Here is a 22,195-nt window from a genome sequence, read left to right on the forward strand (position 1 = left end):
CATGTAACATGTCTAATGTGAGAATGTTTTGCATGACTGTACATGTATAGTCTATATCAAATTGCTTGCCTTCTCAGAATTTGGAACTCAAAATTTAAAAAAAAATGTTAAAAATTTTTACATGTAATTAGAAAAAATACTCTAAAATTTAAAAAAGAAAAAGGATCCTTGAATCTATTTCCAAGCCTTAATTGTGCTGCTATCCTTTTCCCTTCCTTTTCTCTTCTGTGTAATATCTCTTCCAACTTCCTGACAAGAATCAAGTCCCTCATCTAAGATCCCTTTCTGCTCCCCTCCATAGAAACTTCACTGTTGCTTCCATTAACAACCTGGGGTGTGGCAAGGCATTCTTTGAGTCCCCTCTATGTTCTCCTCCAGGAAGATCAGCCTACACTTGGAACACAGATAACGCTCACTCACCTGTAGCAAAATAAAAACATTGCACACTTGGTGTAAGTCACTGCATAGTTTCTCGTACTCTATATAGTGGTTGAGATGTTCAGCTTTGTTTGTTTTTTTTTTGAACTAGATATGTATGTATGGATGTTTACACCTAAACTGGCACTTTGCAGCCCAAATAGTATGTCTAGAGATCAATCCCAGCTTCGGACACAATCATATTAAGCTCTAATTTCGTCCTATACACTACCACCTGAATGATCTTCCTAAAATACAACTTTCATTGTTTCTCTCTCTTGTTCAAATACCTTCAATGGCTTTCTTTAAATACAATTCAAATTCTTTAATCCCATTTTACCGTCTTAACTCCACTATATGAATGGTTTACTCCAGTTAGACTTGAGAACTTTTCATGCGTGTTCCTGTCTCTGAATCTTTGCATGTACAGTTCCCCTCTCCTGGGAATGCTCTTAGACTTCTTCCTTGCTTATCTGTCTCATCTGTCTCAACACAACTCACTCAATCCCATGAAGCCTCTCAACCTTTTTACATCACTGTGTTCTTTCCTTCTCAGGGCCTCAGTTTCTTCATCTGTAAAACGAGGGGAGATCAGACTAGGTGATTTCCAAATTCCTTTGGCTCCAGCTTTCTAATTCTGTGATCCTCTGTATTCTTTTAGCATGAATTATCTATATCCATCATTCAGTACTTAGCTACATGTACTTTAAGAATCTGTATTCTACCCACACAAACCTGCCTCTTCACATTTTAGTAGTTTTTTTTTTAATTTTTTAGTTGCCATGGCTTACAAAATTTATCGTCTGTGCCTAACTTTCTGGTGATGAGTCTTTTCACCTTAGCCTAACTCTTGGTGGTGTACACACATGCAAGTGATCCCATGCTCACACAGAGGGACACCAAATCCATATGTGAAAACTTTCCAGCTTGCTGCTCTGTTGATACACCCTTTATGAGCCCAGGCAGGGATGGATCAATTCTGTGATAAGTTTCTGGGGTAGAAGTTTAGTTTTATATTTTCATATGCTTATGTCTTGCCTTTCCAATTAGATTGCAAACTCCAGGAAGGCTGGGAACATTTCTTGGTGTGCTGCACAACATGTAGCAAATAATAAACTCTTGATGAATGTTTGGAGGTTGATTAATAAAGCTGCAAGGTCATCTTGGACTTAAGGATTCCCCAAGCAGGGGTACAAGTTTTATTCATTTAACGTAATTATTCATTTAACATTGACAGATGACTTGGCAAGTCACATTGTTTCTCTGGGCCTCAATTTTCTTCTCTGTAAAGTGGGAAGGATAGATTCCTTGATCCCTAAGATCATTTCCATGTAAAAATCCTCTGATCCTATGTGGACAGAGGTGGTACAGTGATCTGCTCTTCCTCTAGGGGTCCAACTGCTGCCTCTTTCCACTTTCACAAAGACCAAACTAGCATTGCAAATATTCAAGTAAAGATTTCAAATTACCTTCAGCACAATGAGCATCCCACTTTCATTATAAATAATGCTTTGCTTTCCTGAGGATTTTTCATCTAAGGGCTTGTTTGGCTGTTTTTGGTGATGTCTGGGTATCAGGGTTTTTGTTGTTGTTGTTGTTTTGTTTTGGTACATGAGAGAACAGAAGATAAATGTCAGCTAATACTATCTACAGTGACTTGCAAAGCTGGGAACTCATTTGAGGTTCAGATTTCATGTATGATTTAATTTAACAAACATTTTATAAATGCCTACTCTATGCAAGGTAATGCGTGCTAGTGCTGGACTCAAAGACAAAAATTAAACAGTCCCTGCCCTCAAGAAGTTTGCCTTCTACTGGGGAGATGCAACAGGTACATGTCTTGTCTCTATGAGATTGCTTGCTTATATAAAGATAAGTAGGTACACATATATACAGGGATATTGTGAAGCTCAAATGAGATAATGTGTTTAAAGCGCTTTTGAAATCTTAAAGGACTATATAAATGGCACTCATCATTATCATTAGCCTCCAGTCACCAGGCCTTTAGTCTGGTGAATACTTAATTCTCTGAACCTTCTGCTACACTCTTGCTAAGCTCAGTGAATAGAGCAAATGGTTTCTCCCTGCCCCCTCTCCCCAATTAATAGTATTTTATTTTTTCCAATTACTTGTAAAGATAGTTTTCAACATTTGCTTTTATTAGATTTTAAGTTCCAAATCCCCTTCTTTTCCTCCCCCCTCCACAAGGCAGCAAGCAATCTGATAGAAGCTAAACATGTACAATCATATTAAACACATTTCCACATTAGTCATGTTGTAAAAGAAAAATCTGAACAAAAGGCAAAAAAGATGAGAAAGAAAAAACAAACAAAAAATGGAGAAAATAGTCTGCTTTGGTCTTCATTCAGACTCCATGGTTCTTTCTCTGGACATGGACAAGCATTTTCCATCCTGAGTCTTTTGGAGTTGTCTTAGATCATTGTATTGCTGAGAAGAGCTAAGTCTATCAAAGTCAGTCATCGCACAATGTGGCTGTTACTGTGTACAATGTTCTCCTGGTTCTGCTCACTTCACTAAGCATCAGTTCATGTAAGTCTTTCCAGGTTTTTCTGAGGTCCACCTGCTTATCATTTCTTATAGCACAATAGTATTCCATTACATCCATATACCACAACTTGTTCAGCCATTCCCCAATTGATGGGCATCCCTTCAATTTCAAATTCTTTGCCATCACAAAAAATGCTGCTATAAATATTTTTGTACATGTGGGTCCTCTTCCATTTTTTCATGATCTCTTTGGGATACAGATCAACAGAGCAAATGTTAAAGAACCAGGATCTGGGGGTGGGGGAGTGTTTAATCTGTATTATTAACCCTTTATTAAGTTTAAACAATCAACACAATAGTTAATCAAGATTTGAATTGATTTGTAAATTGCTAATCTCTGCTCACACTGAAAATTTAACAGTCATCTCTTGAAAGGAATTTAGAGCTTGCTCCAACACACCCTTGCATATACACAAGGTGCTTTCAAGAGCGTGTTAGGGACTGTGTGTGGGGAGCAAGATTAGAAATGGCAGGTGTCCCAGGGGAAACCTGATTTTGGCTTTGAAGAAAGTCAGGCCTTTTATAAGGCTAAGGAAGGAGTGTACTCCAGATGGAGACAACCACTTATTGCAAAGGTGGGACCTGGAAGATAGACTGTCACATAGGGAAAAAACAACTAACAGGTCATTTGGACTAGAAAGGAATGAAGGAAAGTAAATTAACATGACTGGGAAAGTAGTTAGGAGGGAGAGAATACAATAATATGCCATTCAGATTCATCGATTCAGAATCACTTGTAGGATTTAGACCTGCACTGCACCTTAGAGATGGTCAATTTATTCTTCGGAGAAGGTGGCTGAGGCCCTGAGAGGACAAGGAAGTTCTCTGGGGTTGAATGCACAACTTTATAGCCTAAATCCCGAGTACTTTTATGCCATTTGTTAATCTGGATCCAAAATGTGTCTGTATGTTGTTATGCAAATGCAAGATTAAGCACCAGGATAAGCGCTCTATTCGTTTTCAGAGAGTAAAGCAGAGAAAGCCATGTGTGATTTTGTAGAGAATTTTGGGGAAAGAGGAAGGCAGCTGGCGGGTAGGGAGGTGGGGCTGGATCTGTTCATTCAGACTTGCAGCTGACTCCCTCTTTTGTTGATTTCTGGTATTGCCTCCCAGAGTAACCTTAGAAGGGCTCAGGGTTTGCTTGCATCTGCTGTGACACACACACACCTGACTTTTTCTGTCTCTATATTTGGTGCTGCTCCCTCTTCACCTTCCCTTTGCCCTTTGCAACGAGAACTGTATGTCAGAACAGACATTAATAATCAAGCCAGTCCTGACGTTCAGTGAGTGCTCGGTGAAGGTTTTCCAAAGATAGACACACTTGCTTCTTTTCAATCTGTAGCCGAGGGGAGTCAAACACTTAGCGTGATCTGCTGTGAGGAGGAGCTTTGTTCATAGGAAAGCACGGACACTCAGGGAAGAGATGGGAGAATGCTGGCCTGAGAAATCTTCATGTGTTGAGTCTTCACTGACACCAGAGAGAAGTTCAGGGATAGACCTAAGATCTTAAGGCAGTAAGAAGAAAGCCCTGCTAAGGAATCACAAATAGCTTTTTGGAGGTTCCAATTTGCTGAGAATGTCTTTTTTAACATGAAATCCAGTGGGATACGGCAGATGTTCAGCCTTTCTTGTAAGGATGGCACATGGTCTAGTGGAAAGAGTCGTTGACTTGGAGTATACCTCCAACAGCAGCCTTGTGGCTATGGGAGAATTATACTCTCTGACCTTTATTTTCCTCATCTATAAAATGGAGATAATACCACCTATGGGACCTACTCCCATAGGATTATTGTGAGGATCAAAGGCATCACAGGTTATGGAAAAGCATGTTGAACTTAGGGCTACAAGATCTGAGTTCAAATCCTGACTCTGTCACTGAGTACCTGTGTGACATTGGACAAATCACCTTACCTTCCCGTGCCTCGGTTTCCTCACTTGTAAAATGAGGGAGTTGGACATGGCTTCTAAAGTCCCTTCTAGCTATAAATCTATGGTCCTATTTATAGGAGAGAACAACAACAACAGCACCTTAGAGCGCTATGTAAATGTGATCTGTTATCCTTTGCCTCAAGGAGGGACTGGCTGAATCTGGGAGATTATACTTCTCTTATATGATTTAATCCAAGCACTTGAACAGGCATCCAATACTTGCTGCGCCCAGAGCACTCATTTGACTTTCTGGGTGAACAACACAGGGGACATCAGTTGAGAACCAAATGCTGCCACTAGAAGAAGGGAAGGAGATAGTGAAGGGCAGATCGGGATCTCAAAATTGATGACAGGTTTGGCCATATCAGGTAACAAATTAATCGAGTCGACAAATTCTTTTTTGCATTAAGTAGCTATTATTTCAAAGCCTGAAGAGGCAGTGTGGAATAGCGGCTAGACATTAAGTCTTGAGGACCAGAAGATGTGGAACCATAGTCTGTCTCTGACACATACTGATGGGGTGATGCTGCACAAACCACTCAACCTCCCAATTCCTAGTGACTCTCTAGGGCCATCAGAAGGGGTGCCACCTTGTATTAGTAGCAGTTTCCTTACTTGGGAGTCCTTCATACCAATGGAAGCACAGAAAATCCCTATCCTGTTTTGTAAAACCTGGTATTTGAAAAGGCCCAAGAGTTACTTCTGAAACTCTGCCCTTTCACAAGTATTCATTAAGCCTTTTTTATGGAATCAAAATTAATTTTGACAGGCAGAATATCTCAGTGCTTTTCACTCTGATTCTAGCTTTATTATTTATTTATTTATTTATCTATCTTTATTGGGAGATAGCAATAGGTCTTCTGCCCGCTTCTTTTTTTCTTGGTACACAATACTGTTCCCAGCTTAGACACAACAGTCCCTTCCCCAAACATCCTCACACCTCCTGACTAGTATTCAAGTAGATCTGTCTCTCTCTACAGTCCTCAGTGGCAGCCACTGTCATCGCCCATTGTTTGGGGGGCACTTAATAGCAGATTTATCTTGGGTGCCTTGCTTAGTCTCTGTGAGCCTGTCTATGAGTGGGAATGTTTATACTCTTGCCTGTGACCAAAGATTGGTGTGAGGAGAGTACCTTGAGGTTTACAGAGTACTTCTAAACAGGAGTTATTGTTTTGGACCACCACTGACTAGTGATAGAAAGTGGACTCGATTTTTCTTTAGGAGATCTGGGCTGAAGTCCTGTTTGTGTTTTTTCCTGTGTGACTGTGGGTAAGTCACGGAAACTCTCTGAGCCTGAAAAACTGAGATAATTAATAATACTTTCACTATTGTACCACACGGTTGTTGTGAGGAATAAAAATAAGCTGGAGGACTCATGATGAAGAAGGCCACCCATCTCTTCACAGAGACATGACAGACTCAGGGTGCAGTGCAGTCTGAGACACACATATTTTGGCATATAGCTGATTCAGGAATTTGTTTTGTTTGAAAATGCCTGTTTGTTACAGAGGTTTGGTTTTTGGGTTTTTTTTTTTGGTGGGGTGGGGGAGAGAAAATGGGCTTTTGTTCATTGGCAAAGATACCATTAAGTAAAGGAATAATATCTGTAAAACGTATATTTCAGTATTTGAAGGATGCATTTTTTCAATAGTGTTGGTACTGATGCAGATGACAATGACTGAGCAACCTGCTTTTATAAGTCTCTGTGACCAAGAAAATCATCATTTGGTAGCCAGCTGTCTGGTGTTCTTGCGACGCAAGCCTTCTTGCTAGAACTGTTGTCACTAGCTTATACTCAAGGTTCCTGCCTGCTTTTTAAAAGATGACTATTCCCCCAGCTCTGTGCCCTGGCTTCTCTTTCTGATTGTAATGTTGATTTGTGGGATAACCTTATGCAATTCTTTTCAACTTTGGGCCTCCTTTCGCCATCTGTAAAATCAGACTTCACTATCCTACTGCTGTGTACTTGAAGGAGGTGAAAGAAGGTGACGGCCAAATGCTTTGACCTCCTTGGAGGCTTCCTGGTTACTTGAGAACAAAACAGTCCTTGGTAGTACACTTTGTAATGTTCAAGTGGACCCTTGTTTTCATTCTGCACAGGATACTGTGAGACATAATGTGGCAAAGTGAGCAGAGGACTGGACTGGTCTTGGAGTCTGGAAGGGCTGGGTTCAAATCCTGCCTCTATACATACTGGCTGAATGACCATGGGCAAGTCACTTGGGGAAGGGAACGAACACTATGTTGTAAGCACTGTGCTAAGTGCTTTATAAGTATTATCTCATTTGATCCTCACAACAACCTTATTATAGTCCCCATCTTACAGATGAGGAAACTGAGACAGAAGTTAAGTGACTTGCCCAGGGTCATGCAGCTAATAAGTGTCTAGGGCCACATTTGAACTCAGATATTCCTGACTGACTCTAGCACCTTATCCACTGAGCCACCTAGCTGCTTCTAAGTGTTCTAGGCAACTAAGATTATTAAATTTCAGAGGCATTACTGATCTGCATTGGCAGAAGCGCTCCCCTACAGATGAAACTATGGATCCAAAAAAAAAAAGATGATAATGAAAGACCAGGTTTGTAAATACAGTACATGGCATACAAACTAGCCTTTACAGAAATTAAATTACTTTTTAGAGTAGCCACATAATGGTCAAAAAGTTAGAATATCAACTTTATTTTGAAGTGATTTCTGAGGACGAAGATCTTTAACATGTGGCACAGTACTAAGGTGGTATGGGCAATGGGAGACAGTATAACAAAAAGATCAGCTTTTTTCTTTTTTAGATATTGTTGCAATGGGAAAAAAAAATGATTTAGAGGATAAAATGGCAATGGGCAACATTTAATGTGTACAATATAGCTGTGAAATAAAAGCTTTTGACCAGAAATACAGCTCATTTTCTCCCATTTAAAAGAAACAAGGTTTATGAAGGTATAAAATGAATGTTATTTAATCCTATAGTCTTTTAACCTTTCAGATGTAGGTAGCGATTGTACCTAAGATGCTGGCATGATTGTACTGATCTCAAGAGAATGTGGCATTTTACCAAATGGCCCGTGGGGAAACCTGTTGTTTTTTCTTTTCTTTTTTTTCTTCTTTTGTTCAAGAGGAGCAATGGCAGCAGCTCATTGTCACTAAGAATTCTGACAAATGGCCCATAGTCACAGCATTCTACCTAGCTTGCTTTGGTGGAAGTTTTAGCCCGTGTAAATGAATTCTGGCAGAATGGTGGAGACTCACCAGGAACTTCCTCCTTCAGATTGGGGGAAGATAAACATTGAATACCCCGCTTTGCTCTGCATGGGGCACTTTGAAACAGTCTGGATGTGGAGGGGAAGGGGCATAGAGAACATTACCAGAGAATTATTTACAAAGAAGACAGGCTGGCCATGTGAAGAGAGCAGGGGATAACCTCTAGACAGCCCACATACTTGACTAGTACCCTCTTAGGGACAAGAATTTAAGGAAAGCTCCTAGCATGTCAAGTGGGCTTGCTTGTAGCAGGTTTTCAGTGGGATGTGGAGAGGTGTTGCATAGGATGGGCAGACATGGATGGACTGTGATCTGAGTCACTGGAGAGCTTGGAGGAGGTGGACAAGGATGGTGAGATAGTCAAATCTAAATCCTGTTTGTCACTTAGGATCTAAGGATAACCTGTGTGTGGTGTTTTCCTTAGGGTGGCTGGATGCTACCGAGGGTATTCATTTTATAGCAGACCAGAGGAGAAAAGGCTTCTGTCATCTGGTGCTCCCATTCCCTGTTCTCTATCTATACATGCATCAATCTTAGCTGGAGAGAACAGCAAAGAGCCCTTTCAGAGTGGTAGCATACCAACACTGGATCTCAGGAGAAGAGTCATAAAGTAAAAACCTAATCCTGAAGCTACCCACTCTTATTTTGACAGCATATCATAATGTGCATTGCATGAAACATTACTCAACTTAGGTCTTACAGTCTTTCTCCATATAAGTTATGTTTAAATTGACAAACCTCCTAAGACATAAGTTCTTGAATATTTCCCAGGATGGAACTGGTTTCTTGCTAAGGTTCATATTGCAACATTGAATGGGCCAGCTTACTTGGTAAGGGGCCATTTGTCTCCCTGAGGGCTGTAACTGAGTTAAGAAACAAAAGGACTTAGGGAACCTACAAGTTATGTTACACAAACCATAAAGTAATATGGTAAAACCATAAAATAGTATCTGACAGTGACCACCACCCTGCTTGCTGGCTGACAAAGTGAAGTGTGTCCTCAAGACACCTCCATCTGTAAACGAGGTACGATGCTTATTCTTCATAAACCCCAGACTGTGAATTACAGAGGAATACCCTAGGGATGATCATCCTAGATGGTGATCCAGTTCAGCATGTTGGTACCACTGTAGTAAGTTCATGGAATAGCATAACAGAGGAGAAAAGCATATTCTGTCCTCTGGTCACCCCAACCACTGCTCTCTATCTCTACTTGTAGCAAGTTCACCTGGAGAGAATTGCCCTTACACCTGGATCCCTTAAGGTGGTACAGTTGCAAGAGAGGTCTGATTACATCAGTGCATCTCCTCCTTGTGAGTCTGAAAAAACAAAAGGAAAGAGTGCTGTATCAAAAGCCTTAAAGAAACCATGAAAAAATAAATCACTTTCCTGCCAGTATGTGCAATACATGCTGGTAGGAAAAGGTAAAATCAGACTAGAGGCTTGGTGTATGTGATTCATTTATGAAGGTTTAAAAATAAAACATTTCACATAAAACAGTGCCCATATAAACCTCCTATGTAGAAAAATGACGGGACTACCTGAAAATATTTCATCTTAGTATGGAAGGTTCTGAAGCACACTGAAGATCAATGAAAGGCAGAGTTTACTATGGATAACCTCAACTTCATTTTACCTATTAGCATCAATTGCTTTCTCTCCTCCAAAAGGATCAATTACCCCAACTTTTAGATGCAAGGTGGTTTTTGCCTGGTACAAGTTTTATCTCCTGTCTTTACAATAGTTCCCCATGCATGGGATGTTCTCCCTCCCAACCTCCAACTGTTAGAATCTCTTGCTTCCTTTAAGACTCATCTCAAGAGACACAACCCCCAAGAGGCCTTTCCTGGTCCTCCCCCCAGATACTCGTGCCATCACATCTTGGGGCAGCTAGGTGGCACAATGGATTGAGTTCTGGGCTTGGAGTCAGGAAAACCCAAGTTCAAATCCAGCCTCACTTACTAGCTGTGTGACCTTGGGCAAATCACTGCCTGCCTCAGTTTCCTCTACTGTAACAATGGAGATACTAAATGGGGATACCTACCTTGTGAGGTTGTTGTGACGCTCAAATGAGATATTGTTTGTAAAGGGTTTAGCACAATGCCTGGCATAGGATAGGCACCATATAAATGTTTATTCTCTTCCCTCCTAAGAGTACCTTTCCTCTCTTCTGTATTTATCTTTATGTTCTGATTTATCTATGTTGTTTCCCCCACTGGAATATACATTCCTTGAGAGAAGGGATTGTTTTTGCTTTTTTTAATAAATCCCCAGTGGTTGGCACAGTGCCTGGCACATACCAGGCATTTAAGAAATGCTTCTTGAAGGATGACCAACAAGCAGAATAACCAAAATGCATCTAAGCCTAAGAGATACAAAAGGCAACTAAATATTACAGTGACCGTGTGTTTTTAAGTCATGCTTTTAAACAATTCAGCGTAAGAGGAGAGAGGAGACAAGCATTTGTTGATCGTCTGTGCGCCAGGCACTGTTCTGGTTGGTATACATGTATTCTCTCATTTTATCCTCAAAATAACACTGGGATGTGGGATGCTGTTATCATCTTCATTTTACAGGTGAAAAAACTGAAGGGACTTGCCCAGAATTACACAACTAGTAAGTGTCTGAAGCCAACTTTGAATGCGGGTCTTCCTCACTCTAGGCCTAGAGCTCTATCCACTGTGCCACCCAGATGGCCCTGCCTGTGGTAGAGATGAGGGAAGGAAATGTTGAATTTTAGGTGATCTATTTATTTTCATATCCAAAACTTTATAAGCAACGTCTTAAAAGTCATATCAATCAATCAAAAAGTATTTATTAAATGACTACTCTGTGCCAGGCACTGTGCTAAGAAACTGGGGATACAAAAAGTGGCAAAAGACAATCCTTGCCCTTGAGGAGCCCACTGTATAATAAAAGAGACAACATACAAAGAAATATATACAAAGCAAGCTATATACAGGATAAACAGGAAGTAAGAGAAGGAAGGTATTACAATTAAAAGGGGCTGGGAAAGGCTTCCTGTAAAAGAAAGGATCTTAGCTGAGACTTTAAGGAAGCTAAGAAATGCAAGAGGCAGAGATGAGGAAGGAGTGTTCCAGGCATGAGGGACAGCCAGAGAAAATGCCCAGTGCTGAGGGATGAAGTGTCTTGTTCATCGAACAGCCTGGTGGCCAGTTTCACTAGATTGAAGAATATGTGTCAGGAAGTAAAGTACAGAAAGACTGGAAAGGTAGGAGGGGGCTAGGTTATGAAGGGCTTTGAATGCCAAAGAGAATATTTTGTATTTAATCCCGGAGTTAACAGGAAGCTGCAGGAGTTTATTGAGTAGGGAGTTGGGAGTGGAGGCGGTGATGTGATTAGGTCATCTCACACCTAGTATCATAGAAGACACAGTCTACAATACTACTAAACAGAACTACTTTTCCTTCTCTGGAACTAGATCTGTTCTTTTCTTCCTCCAGGCATTCGATTACTCTTTCCCTTATCCCTGGAAAATGTACTCCTTTCCATCTCTGTCTGTTGAAAATCCTGCTCATTCTTTAAGTCTCAGTTCTAATGCCAGCCTCTTCTATGTGGCTTTCCCTGCTTGATTGCTCCAGCCAAATGTTCTCTATCTTTAGGTCTCTTTTAGCATGTTGAGTCTCTTCTGTGTACATCCTATTTCATAGTATGTTTGTGTATTTTTCTAATCTCTCCTACTTGACTGTAAACTCCATGATGACAGGAACTGTTGTGTATTCAACTTTGTATTTCTGTGTCTAGCACAAGGCCTTGAATATAATAAATATTGAATTTAAACCAAGTAAGATTTTTTTTTACTCAGTATTTCTGGGACTTGGGGCCCAAACCATTCATCTTACTCTTAAATTTGTCTGATTCTAAAAAATGTGAAGTTTAAAGAAACATTTAAAAATTAATCTGTATAAATAATACAAGAGCAAAAAAAGTGAAATCTGTTAATATAGAGAGTCTCATTACTTAGGTAGAGACAAATTCAGATGCTAGGTACAGCGGCACCTTTGGCAACTAATCCTGAGAAGTTTCTAAATCAATCAACCAAAGAACACTTAATAAGTACCTACTACATTCCAGGAATATGTTAAATTTTAGGACTCTTCAACAATCCAGTACACATTAATATGAGGTCATTTCTATGCAAATTTCCTATAACCTGTTACTTATAGTAACAGGTTTCTTTCTGTCTTTCCCTTCGTCTTCCTCATTGAAACTTCCAAGTCATCCTTCTGTAGAAATCCCTCAGCACACTTTTCTCCTCTGAGGGTCACTCCATCAGTCTATGTTGCCTGTCCAGATTGATGCAGGCAACTATAGCTTTTCAGGTCATCCACCTACTTTTCTCAAAGAGTTCAATACCTGGCTCACAGTCTTTGTCTCCTCCGCCGCTCCTAATCCCTGTCATTATCCACGCCCAGAGATCCACTTCAACACCCTGGCCTCCCAGCACATCAACTTCCTAACACCTAAGACCTGTGCCTTCACTCCATCTCAGCCACACCTAGAGATGGCCACATTTTAGATCTCACTCATGAAGAGCATGAATGTCTCTGTGATCTTGACCTCTTAAATATCTTTCTCTGTGAAGTTCCGAGCCTTTCATCTCTCACTCTGCCTCACTCCTAGGCCTATTTCTCTTCCTCACCACTAGCTCCAGATCTTTCACCCCATCCATTCTCTTCTTCCAGTCAATCACTGCTGCTCTGGCTTCACTTGACTCTCTTCATTGTCTTGATCCTATCTTATTCCTTAGAATCCCTTGAATAACCATCCTATTCCTGCTCACATCTTGCTAAACACCCACCCTGGTTGTCCTTCCACTATCTGCCTGCCTTTCTAATCCTATTCTAGTGATGTAGTGGGGGCACTACAAATTTATCTAATCTCAACTGTACAGTCACTGAAATGAATCAATCCTATCATTCTTCCCTGATTTACTCTCAACAACCTTCCGAACAGTTTTTCTCTTCATGGCACTTAAATCGCACCTTCTTCCTGGTCTCTTTTTCAAGTGGTAGGCTTTGATCCCTACTTTCCTGAGAAAAGAGGTATTCCATTTGAGTGCTCTCTGTTCCCTATTCCATACATGAAATCCCCTCACCATCTCTCATTCTTTCATGATGTAGTGCTGGGTTGGCAATAAGAGGACCTAGGACCAGAATCTGCCTCTACCACTTACTTCCAGGTGACATTAGATAAGTTATTTAACCTCTATGGGACTCGGTTTCCTTGTCTATTAAATACAGGGGTTAGATAAATCACTGGTGTCAAATTCAAATGGAGAGGACATAGCATATTGATTTAGAAAGCTACAAATTAACATTAGATAAGGGATTGTACTGTACTTTTATTTCTTTTGTTAAATATTTCCCAGTTACATTTAATCTGGTTAGGGTAGTGCTGGAGAGTTTGACACCTCTGATTTGATGACCCTTAGGGTCCCTCCAAAATTAATGATTTGAGGAAGAGGTGATCCTTCTCTTTGTCAAGGCTGACCCTCCTATCTGTTCCCTTGGAGTATTCCTCCATCCTCATCTTTAATCTCTTCTTATGCACTGACTCCTTCCTTGCTGTCTATAATCATGCCCAGGTCTTTTCTCCTCCCTAAAAACCACTTGAACCTACCATTCCCTCAAGCTTTCCCCTTCTCAGCCACACTTCTAGACAGAGGTGTCCAAACTTGCTGCTTTATTTCCTCACTGAAACTTCTCAACCCCTTTGCACTGTGGCCTCTGATTTCTTCATTTAACTGAAACTGCTGTCACCTGGGTTAGCAATGTCTAGCAAGCTGCTAAATCCAAAGGTCTTTTCTCAGTGCTCATCCTCTTCATTAATCTGCCGCTTTTGACAGTTTGCCATCCACTCCTGTTGCACAATCTTTTCTGATTCTCTTCCTTCCTGTCTGACTGCTCAGTCTCTGCTGGATCATTATCCATTTTCTGTTCACTAAGCATGAGTGTCTCCCAAAGCTGTGCCACAGCCTCCTCACTCCCTTAGTGGCTTGATCAGCTCCCAGAGGTTCTGTTACCTCTTTGCAGATAATTCTGAAATCTATATATATAATCCTAACCTCTCTCCTGAACATTAGTCATCTATGGCCATCTGCCTCCTGGAGAAGCAGCACAGTATAGTGGACCCAGGTGCTGGGCTTGGGGTAGGGAAGGCTCCCTTTCAATTCCAGTCTCAGAAATGCATGAGTTACATAACTGCTTTCAGCCTCAGTTTCTTCATCTATAATAACTAGTACTTATTTCACATAGTTTTTGTGAGGGCCCAATGAGATAACAGACATGTAAAAACTCTGCAATCCTTAAAAAGCACCATATAAATGCCAGTTGCTATTCTCAGCCAGGTGGCATGGTAGATAGAGTGCCAGACCTGGAGTCAGGAAGACCCAAGTTCAAATGTGGCCTCAGACAATAGCTAGGTGACCCTGGGCAAGTCACTTAACCTGTTTCCCTCAGTTTTGTCATCTGTAAAATGAGCTGGAGAAGGAAATGGCCAATCCTCCAGTATCTTTGCCAAGGAAACCCCAAACAGGGTCACGAAGAGTCAGACATGACTGAATGAACAACAACAACCATCTCTCCACCTGGGTGTCCTGTCAGCCGCTCAAATTCAGCACGACATAAAATGGAACACATCATCCCTCATAAAGCCATTCTTTTTCCAAACTTCACTTTGGTTGAGGACATCATCATCTTTCCATTTTCCCAGGTTCGCAACCTTAGAGGCAGCCTTGATTTTTCTTTTTCCCTCAGCCATCAAATCGGTGGCCAAATCTTATCAAATTTTAACTCCAAATCCCTTGCATCCCTTCTATTCTCTGGCCCCTCTTACCTGGATAACCATGTTTCTTGTCTCTTCATCCACACTTGATATCCCTAAAAGGCAGGTCTGACTATGACACTCTCCTGCAGAAAAATCTCCAATGCCTCCCTACTGTCTCTAAGATAAACTTCCAACAGCTCAGTGTAACGTTTAGAACCTTTTGTAACAGGCCATCCATCTACCTTTGCAGATTTCCCTTCGTTTGACCTCTATTTACCCAAACTGACTTACTACCATTTGCCATGCCTGGAATGCATTCCCTCCTCACCTCTACTCAGGTCCTCGGGTTCCTTCAACGTTCAACTTAGGTGCCCCCTCTTTTCCTGAGTTCCCAGTTCTTAGTGCTTTTTCCCTTCACAAATTCTCCAGAATTTACTTATCTGTTTATGTCCTTAGTAGAACACACACTCCTTACGGGCAGGGGCTATTTTTCATTTTTATCTTTGTACCCTCAGTGCTTAGTTCAGTGTCTTGCATGTGTTAAGGGCTAAATAAAACATTTTCCGAGCTGAATTAAGTATTTCTTTTGTTTTCCATACTTGGCCCTAATCCACACATACACAGTGCCTACTATATGACAGGAGCTCAATTATCACATTAGTCCACAGAGATGCCATGCATTTTTCTCAAATTTGGCTTGTATAAAACCTGAGAGCAGTGTAGAACCACATTCTTTGTGGCACAGGTAGAAACATTGTGATTTCAAACAAAATCTCAAAAACCAGAAGGAACTTGGAAGGTTTGGTAGTCTTCATAAAAGAACCTTTAGCTCTCTGGACCAGTGTTGCTGGTTGCTCTGTGAGTTATTGTGAGGTTAGAGGTAGCCATATCTGGGGAAGGGGGAATCTGTCTGGAAGGAGGATTAGCGTGTTAAGATACAATTATGAATATGAAATTTTAAAAGCAGTTATCAATTATACTTTAACTGCCAACAGCAGGGAAGAAGAAAGTATAAATGAAAAGAATGAATGTCACTGGACACATGAGAAGAAAAAAAATTCAGAATGCCATTTCTAAGGTTAATAAGTATGTATTTTTTGTTGTAAAACAACTAAGACAAAATGGAATGGTGGTCAGCCTGTAGTCATTCAACTGACAGCCTTAGGAACTGCAAAATCCAGCTGAAAGTGACTGAATGCATTGGATGGTGCTAGAGATCTGCAAAGAAGTCCTACATTTAGGTGCAGGAAATTATCAATTACCACCCAGTTCTAAGGAGAAGAGTGTAGACTACCAACTCCTTGGCCATTAGAAAATATACAAATATCACTTCAGCATTAGAGAGGCAGCCTGGCATAATGGATAGAAGGCCAGACTTTGAAGATCTAGGTGACTTCAAGTTCTGCCTATAACATGTACCAGCTACATGGCCATGGATAAGTTACTCTCAGTGTCTCAAGGCAACTCAGACTAGAAGTTGCAGATAAATTGCTGATTTGCAATAGGGGAAGGAGTTTTAGTATTTGTTCCCTACACTTATGGAATCACAGATCCAGACCAACTCTTCCTCCCTCTCCTCCTCCCCCCTAGCCCCGTTATCTTAACCAAATCAGAAATCCTGATGAAAGACCCTTGCTTTCCAGTATCCTGGGCAACACAACTATGAAAGAGATGTGGAAGTCCATTTTGTGAAAACACAGCCATTAAAAACAGAAAAAAAGTGCCTTACAGAAATGTACTGGCTGATGGCTGAAAGCTGCCAATGAGGTGAAAAAAAAAATGCTTCTAAGAGAAACATTCTCCAAAAGAGTGATTATGAGATACCCAAAAAGAAGGTGGACAAAGAGACTGAATGGCCAACTGGTTATCAGTCATAGGCCCTAAGGCCCTAAGCTCTTCTTAAAAAAAGGGCAGTGCTAGATCTGAGGTTTATTTAAAGGAAATGCAAACCCCTCAGCTAAAAAGACTTGAATCATCATGATCAGATAAAATTGTTGTCTACATGGAATGGTATGACAGCTACGTGCCCTTCAAAGGCAGACTTCATAAGAGCTTTTGTTGGAGGGATGTCACATCTTGACAATTGGTGAAAAAATTAAAAAGTCATGGGCAGACATCCTATAAAAGCAGATTTTAACTACACATGAAATACTAACTCCTAACTTGTGATCCATTGCTTAAAAATGGCAATGGTGAGGAAGATGACATATTGTGGAAAGACAGGGAGGAAGAGAATAACGACAAGTGACAGAGACAAGCAGCAATGATAAAGATGAATAAAACATCTTTATTTGCATTTTTAAAATGTAATAAAAATCCACAGTAAATACATTTTATACGGTTATTTAATGTACTTTTCAGTGTGTGATTATACATATTTTTGTAAACATATTAAAATATATCTACATATATTTCCTTTCAAAGAGATCTCATATTAAGGTGGTGGTGGGGAGCTGTTTAAAAAAAAAACCTAACAAACAAATATGGTACTTGTTGAATATGAGAAGGAGAAAAAAAAATAATAGTAGATTCATCCTTGGCTTCCTTCATTCTTGAAAGTTATGAATGCATGGAAAAGGACCATCTCATCAAATGTATTTTCACTTGAGAAAAACTACCCTTTGGTATTAATTTTGGTACATAGGTACAGTTACAATTGGGTCTTACCACTACCCCCTCCCACCCCATCCTTGCCACTGTATCTGGAAAAAAAAGATGATGGGGGTGGGAGTACATATCTTTGTCTTCAAATGTATTTGAAAAGCTGTCATGTGGAAGAGTGAACTTATTCTAAGTGTTTCCAAAAAACAGAATTAGGACCCATAGAAAGAATTTACAGGGAGGCCAATCTCAGTTAAATATAAGGAAGAAATGTTTAATGATTTGAGCTGTCCAAAAATTAAATGGGACGACTCATGGGATAAGGAACTATTCAAAGAGAGGCTTTAAGGAATGTTGTCACATGTATTCCTTCACTGAGTGGGAGGTTGAACTAGATGATCTCTAAGGTTCCTTCCAATTCTATGAGCTTAAGTCTGGTAAGAAAAAAAAAACTGAGGCTTTACGATTCTTAAGTTATACATCTTTTGTGTATTCATATATCTATATATTTACATATTAATATTTGGGTCACGTTATCTGGAGAAAGGTTGATTTGATGGGTGGGATAATTTAAACCAAGCTAGGTAAGTAAAAGAGGTTTTTAACAAGTGGTCTACTAGAGTCCAGATTGTTTCAAAAGCTGCGTTTCTTATAGCATTAACATTTCTACTTTATCTTCTGGTATGAATAGTTTATTTTTGTACTGGATCTGTCAAGTTAATTGATATTGAGCTCTTGTTGAGGAAACTCCCCCTTCTACCAAGGCAGATCAGCTACTACTCTGCAATTTATACTCTTAGAGAGTTGCCTGGGGCAATGAGAGGTTAAATGACTTGCCCAGAGTCACACAGCCAGTCCGCATCTGAAATGAGACTTGATCCCACACAGTTATTGCTGGTTCTATGGCTGTCACCCTAACCCTGATGCTAGGCTGAGGAAACAAAAATAATTTACTTGTACTGGATGAGATTCGAGATCGTCTTATCAAGAGCATCCTTTCCATGAATTCTGGTCACATTTTGTGTGTTCACATTTTGCTGGGGCAAACAAGAATTAACTGGAGTACGGATCCTATGGTTTGGTAGAGAGAATCTAGAGGAGGGAACTGTTTTCTTAGTTACCTTTGCTATAGAACAGGATGGTTCCTGGAGTCATTCTTATCTTCTGAGGTCACCAGTTTTGTTTTGCTTTTTCTGTTTTTGGCAACTCGGAGAGGCGGCCCTGGGGACGTTTTGTTCATTCTGTGAAATAAGAAAGCATAAAGGTGGCGTAGTGGATAGAACATTGGACTTGGAGGAAGAATTGGGTTCAAATCCCACCTCAGATACTTACTAGTTGCGTGACTCTAGGCAAGTCACAACCTCATTGAGCCTGTTTCCTTATCTATTACATCAGGATAATGACAGGACATCTACCTCATAGGGATGTAGTGAGGATCAAATGAGATGTGTGTAAAGCACTTGATCAATTTTAAAGTCATCTATAAATGCCAGCTCTTTAATGAACCAGTGTTGCACAGTACACCAGAGAGCACAACATGCCCACTACAACTTTGGGTCCCCAGGATTTGGAGCAACACTAGTTCTGCTCTAAGATTCTTAAAACCTGAATTTGGACTATTTGGAGAATTTGTGCAGAGATGGACCAATACTGGTGGTTGAAACAGAAAAGATGAATGTAGGCAAATGGTTCTCAAGCTACATGTGGAATTCCTAGGTGGTGATACATCTTTTGCATAGGCTGCAGAATCAGAGAGTAAGCACATTTTTCTTAGTTCCCAAGCAATGCTTAGAGATGAACTGCTACACCTGAATGCTTTCATTGGTGGCCCTTTCATCTCATCTTATTCATGCTCTGGATAGTGAGCACCCAATATTGCTTGAAGGACACCACTGTGTGCCATTTGATGGCTCATTTAGTTGCTTCAATTTGGTGGATGGTTTTGCAAATCAAGCCATCATGTACAGAAGGTAAAATACTGTAAATGTTAAAAAACAGTATTTGTGAAGGGAGGGCAGATTGGGGGAGGGGGTAATTAGAATGCACGTCATCTTGGGGTAGGGAGAGGGGAGAGATGAGGAGAAAATTTGGAACTCAAAATCTTGTGGAAGTAAATGTTGAAAACCAAAAATAAATTTTTAAAAATTCTTTAAAAAAAAACCCCAAACATTTGTTCATTCTTTCACTGAGACTACATGGAAGGCTGTGTTTTTTAATTTTTTTTTTTATTTTGAGGCTTAAGTAATGTCATTAGGGCCAGAAAACAAGAGTGCTATCAAGCACTGGTCATCTACTGTATTTAGTACTGAGTTGTGGAGCAATTTGGCTTTAGCATTTCTGTGAGATGTTTCCTGGCTGGACAGGGCCCAGGTGCAATTTAAATTCAATGGATCTATCTGTGTCTTTCATGTTTCTTTTGCATCCCCCAAATGTGGGAAAATGCTATAGCCTTAGAAAACTTCAGTTGTTTATCATAGAATGAAGCCAACTACTTTACAAAAAATTACTACTATGTAGTTTTAAAAAAAATTTCATTTATTTAAAGCATTATTTTATTTTGCATAACTTTAATTTTGTTTTTCTTAAAAGGTCACCAGTATGGCAAGAAATACTTAGAATTTCAGCTCAGCACAGAAGGAGCTACTTATCTAGATCCCCAAATGATATAGCAGATACATTATTTGCTATGGAATGATTTTATGTCAGTGGATTAATTTTCTCTTATTGTATAATGTATTTAGTAGTCAAGATGACTGCTTATAAGACTATTACAGCATAGGAAATCTATAAAAAGCCATCTTGTATTTAGTTACTCATAGTGACTTTTATTACCATGAAGTAAAATTATTCCACTAATGATTATTATTTTCAGTACCAAGATGAAAAGCTCCCCAACTCCAAAGTTAAATGGATGCCAGTTTCCTCTAAGCATATCAGGAATGTTCCAGATGTAGTCTATGGATTCAAGGTGCTTTTAGTACCAAAGAAAAACTACCTGCAACTATAGTAATAACTATTGTAGGAGATTATTCTTACATTATACAGACCAGAAAATCATGAATCCTGACTACAAAACCCAAATGATCCATTGATCTACTTTAAATATTACTTGTTCTGTTAGCGATTAAAATTTAGTAGTCAGGCTAAAGCATATTCCATTGTTAGAAATTAAAATCTTCAAGTTTTCAAGACTATTCTTTAAAAATTTTTTTTATTAAAAATCTGTAACACAAATGTGAATGTTTCCCACTCTCTCATTTGAAACTCTAGAGCAGTGGGTGGTCTCCAAACTATTTTGATCATTCACTCCATCAGTAAAAATTTTTGAGCATATACCCCAATGTATGTATGTTTACTTATAAATTATGTACAGCTACTACTGTACTATTTGTGTACATTATATAACTTATACAAAAATGTAAATTAAAAAGGGTGAAATTAATATTTGATCCTAGAGTTAATAAGGTTTCTGTTGTTATTCAGTTGTGCCCAATCCTTCATGACCCCACTGGGGGTTTTCTTGGCAAAAACACTGAAGTAGTTTACCATTTTCTTCTCCAGGTCATTTTACAGGCAAGGAACAGATGAGGCAAACAGGTGTAACAGACCTGCCCCGCTTCACACAACCTGTAAGTGTCTGAGGCCAGATGTGAAATCAGGAAAGTGAGTTTTCCTGACTCCAGGCCATCTAGCTGCCCTAATAAGGAGTCACTGGAACTTAAAAGGGAGTGACATGGATAGAACTGCACTTGAGGAACATGATTTTGGCAGCTGTGTGGTGGATGGAAAAGAGAGACTTGAGGCAGGGAGACCAATAGAGAGACTATTTTAATAGTCTAGGTGAGAGATGTCGAGGGCCTGAACTATGAGGGTGTGGCTGTGTGGACCACAGTGGTCTCTTGTGAGAGATACCCAGGAGGTAGAAATTAACATTTGGCATCTGACTGGATAAGTGCATGAGAGTGGAGTCGATGATCACACTGCACTTGTGAATCCAGGCAACTGGAAGAATAATGGTATTGCCCTTCATAGTAATGAGGAAGCTTGGAAGGGTAAATTTGAGGATGGAATGTGAAGACTTGCATTGCTGATGGCAATCCATCCATGCCTGCCTCAGATTCGCCAAAACAAAAATGTGCCATGAGCACAGTTCCAGAAAGTCAGACTTTAGGTTCCTGCAACAGCAGGTACCATGTCAGGGGTGGGAGTTTTGCCTCTGCAGTGGCTGTGGACTGCCTGGTGTAGTGGGATAGCGCAGGGTGGAGGCAGTGTGAGAGATAATGAGAGAAGGGAATGGTGCAGCTGTGTTAGAGACAGACCTAGGATTGGCTATCATGAGGAGGGTGAGACTGAACCCATCTTCCCACTCCACCTTGACTGACTGATCCCACAACCTAGGGATCATGCCACAGTCTCAATTTTGGAGAACACTGCTCTAGAGTTTAGTTTTGTTACGAATAGCTATTACTACCAGTTCATTAGGGTCATAAGCTGAGGAATTAAAAATCTGGTTTTGGTCCCTTGAAAAAAAATGTATGCTGTTAGGCTTACAGTTATTAATAATAAAGTAGTAGGTGTATAATAGGATATAGATAGGAAAGACTTAAGAAATAAGTTAATAGATTACACA

At 40.0% G+C, this 22,195-nt stretch overlaps 1 protein-coding gene across 2 annotated transcripts in view; it reads right to left on the reverse strand.

The window, feature by feature from the left end:
• Positions 1-7,586: 7,586 nt before the first annotated feature.
• Positions 7,587-22,195, reverse strand: part of SSR1 (signal sequence receptor subunit 1) — a 46,343-nt gene continuing 31,734 nt past the window's right edge. Inside the window, exons 9-10 of one of the 2 annotated variants that reach the window (XM_036755393.1) lie at positions 18,687-18,806; positions 7,587-9,494 (exon numbers count right to left, since the gene is read on the reverse strand). In XM_036755393.1, coding sequence (XP_036611288.1) covers positions 18,692-18,806 — 115 coding nt within the window. In that variant the 3' untranslated portion in view covers positions 7,587-9,494; positions 18,687-18,691. The remainder of the gene's footprint in view (positions 9,495-18,686; positions 18,807-22,195) is intronic. The other variant, XM_036755384.1, reaches the window with a different exon arrangement.

This window comes from Trichosurus vulpecula, chromosome 1 (genome assembly GCF_011100635.1).
Source record: "Trichosurus vulpecula isolate mTriVul1 chromosome 1, mTriVul1.pri, whole genome shotgun sequence".
NCBI lineage: Eukaryota > Metazoa > Chordata > Mammalia > Diprotodontia > Phalangeridae > Trichosurus > Trichosurus vulpecula.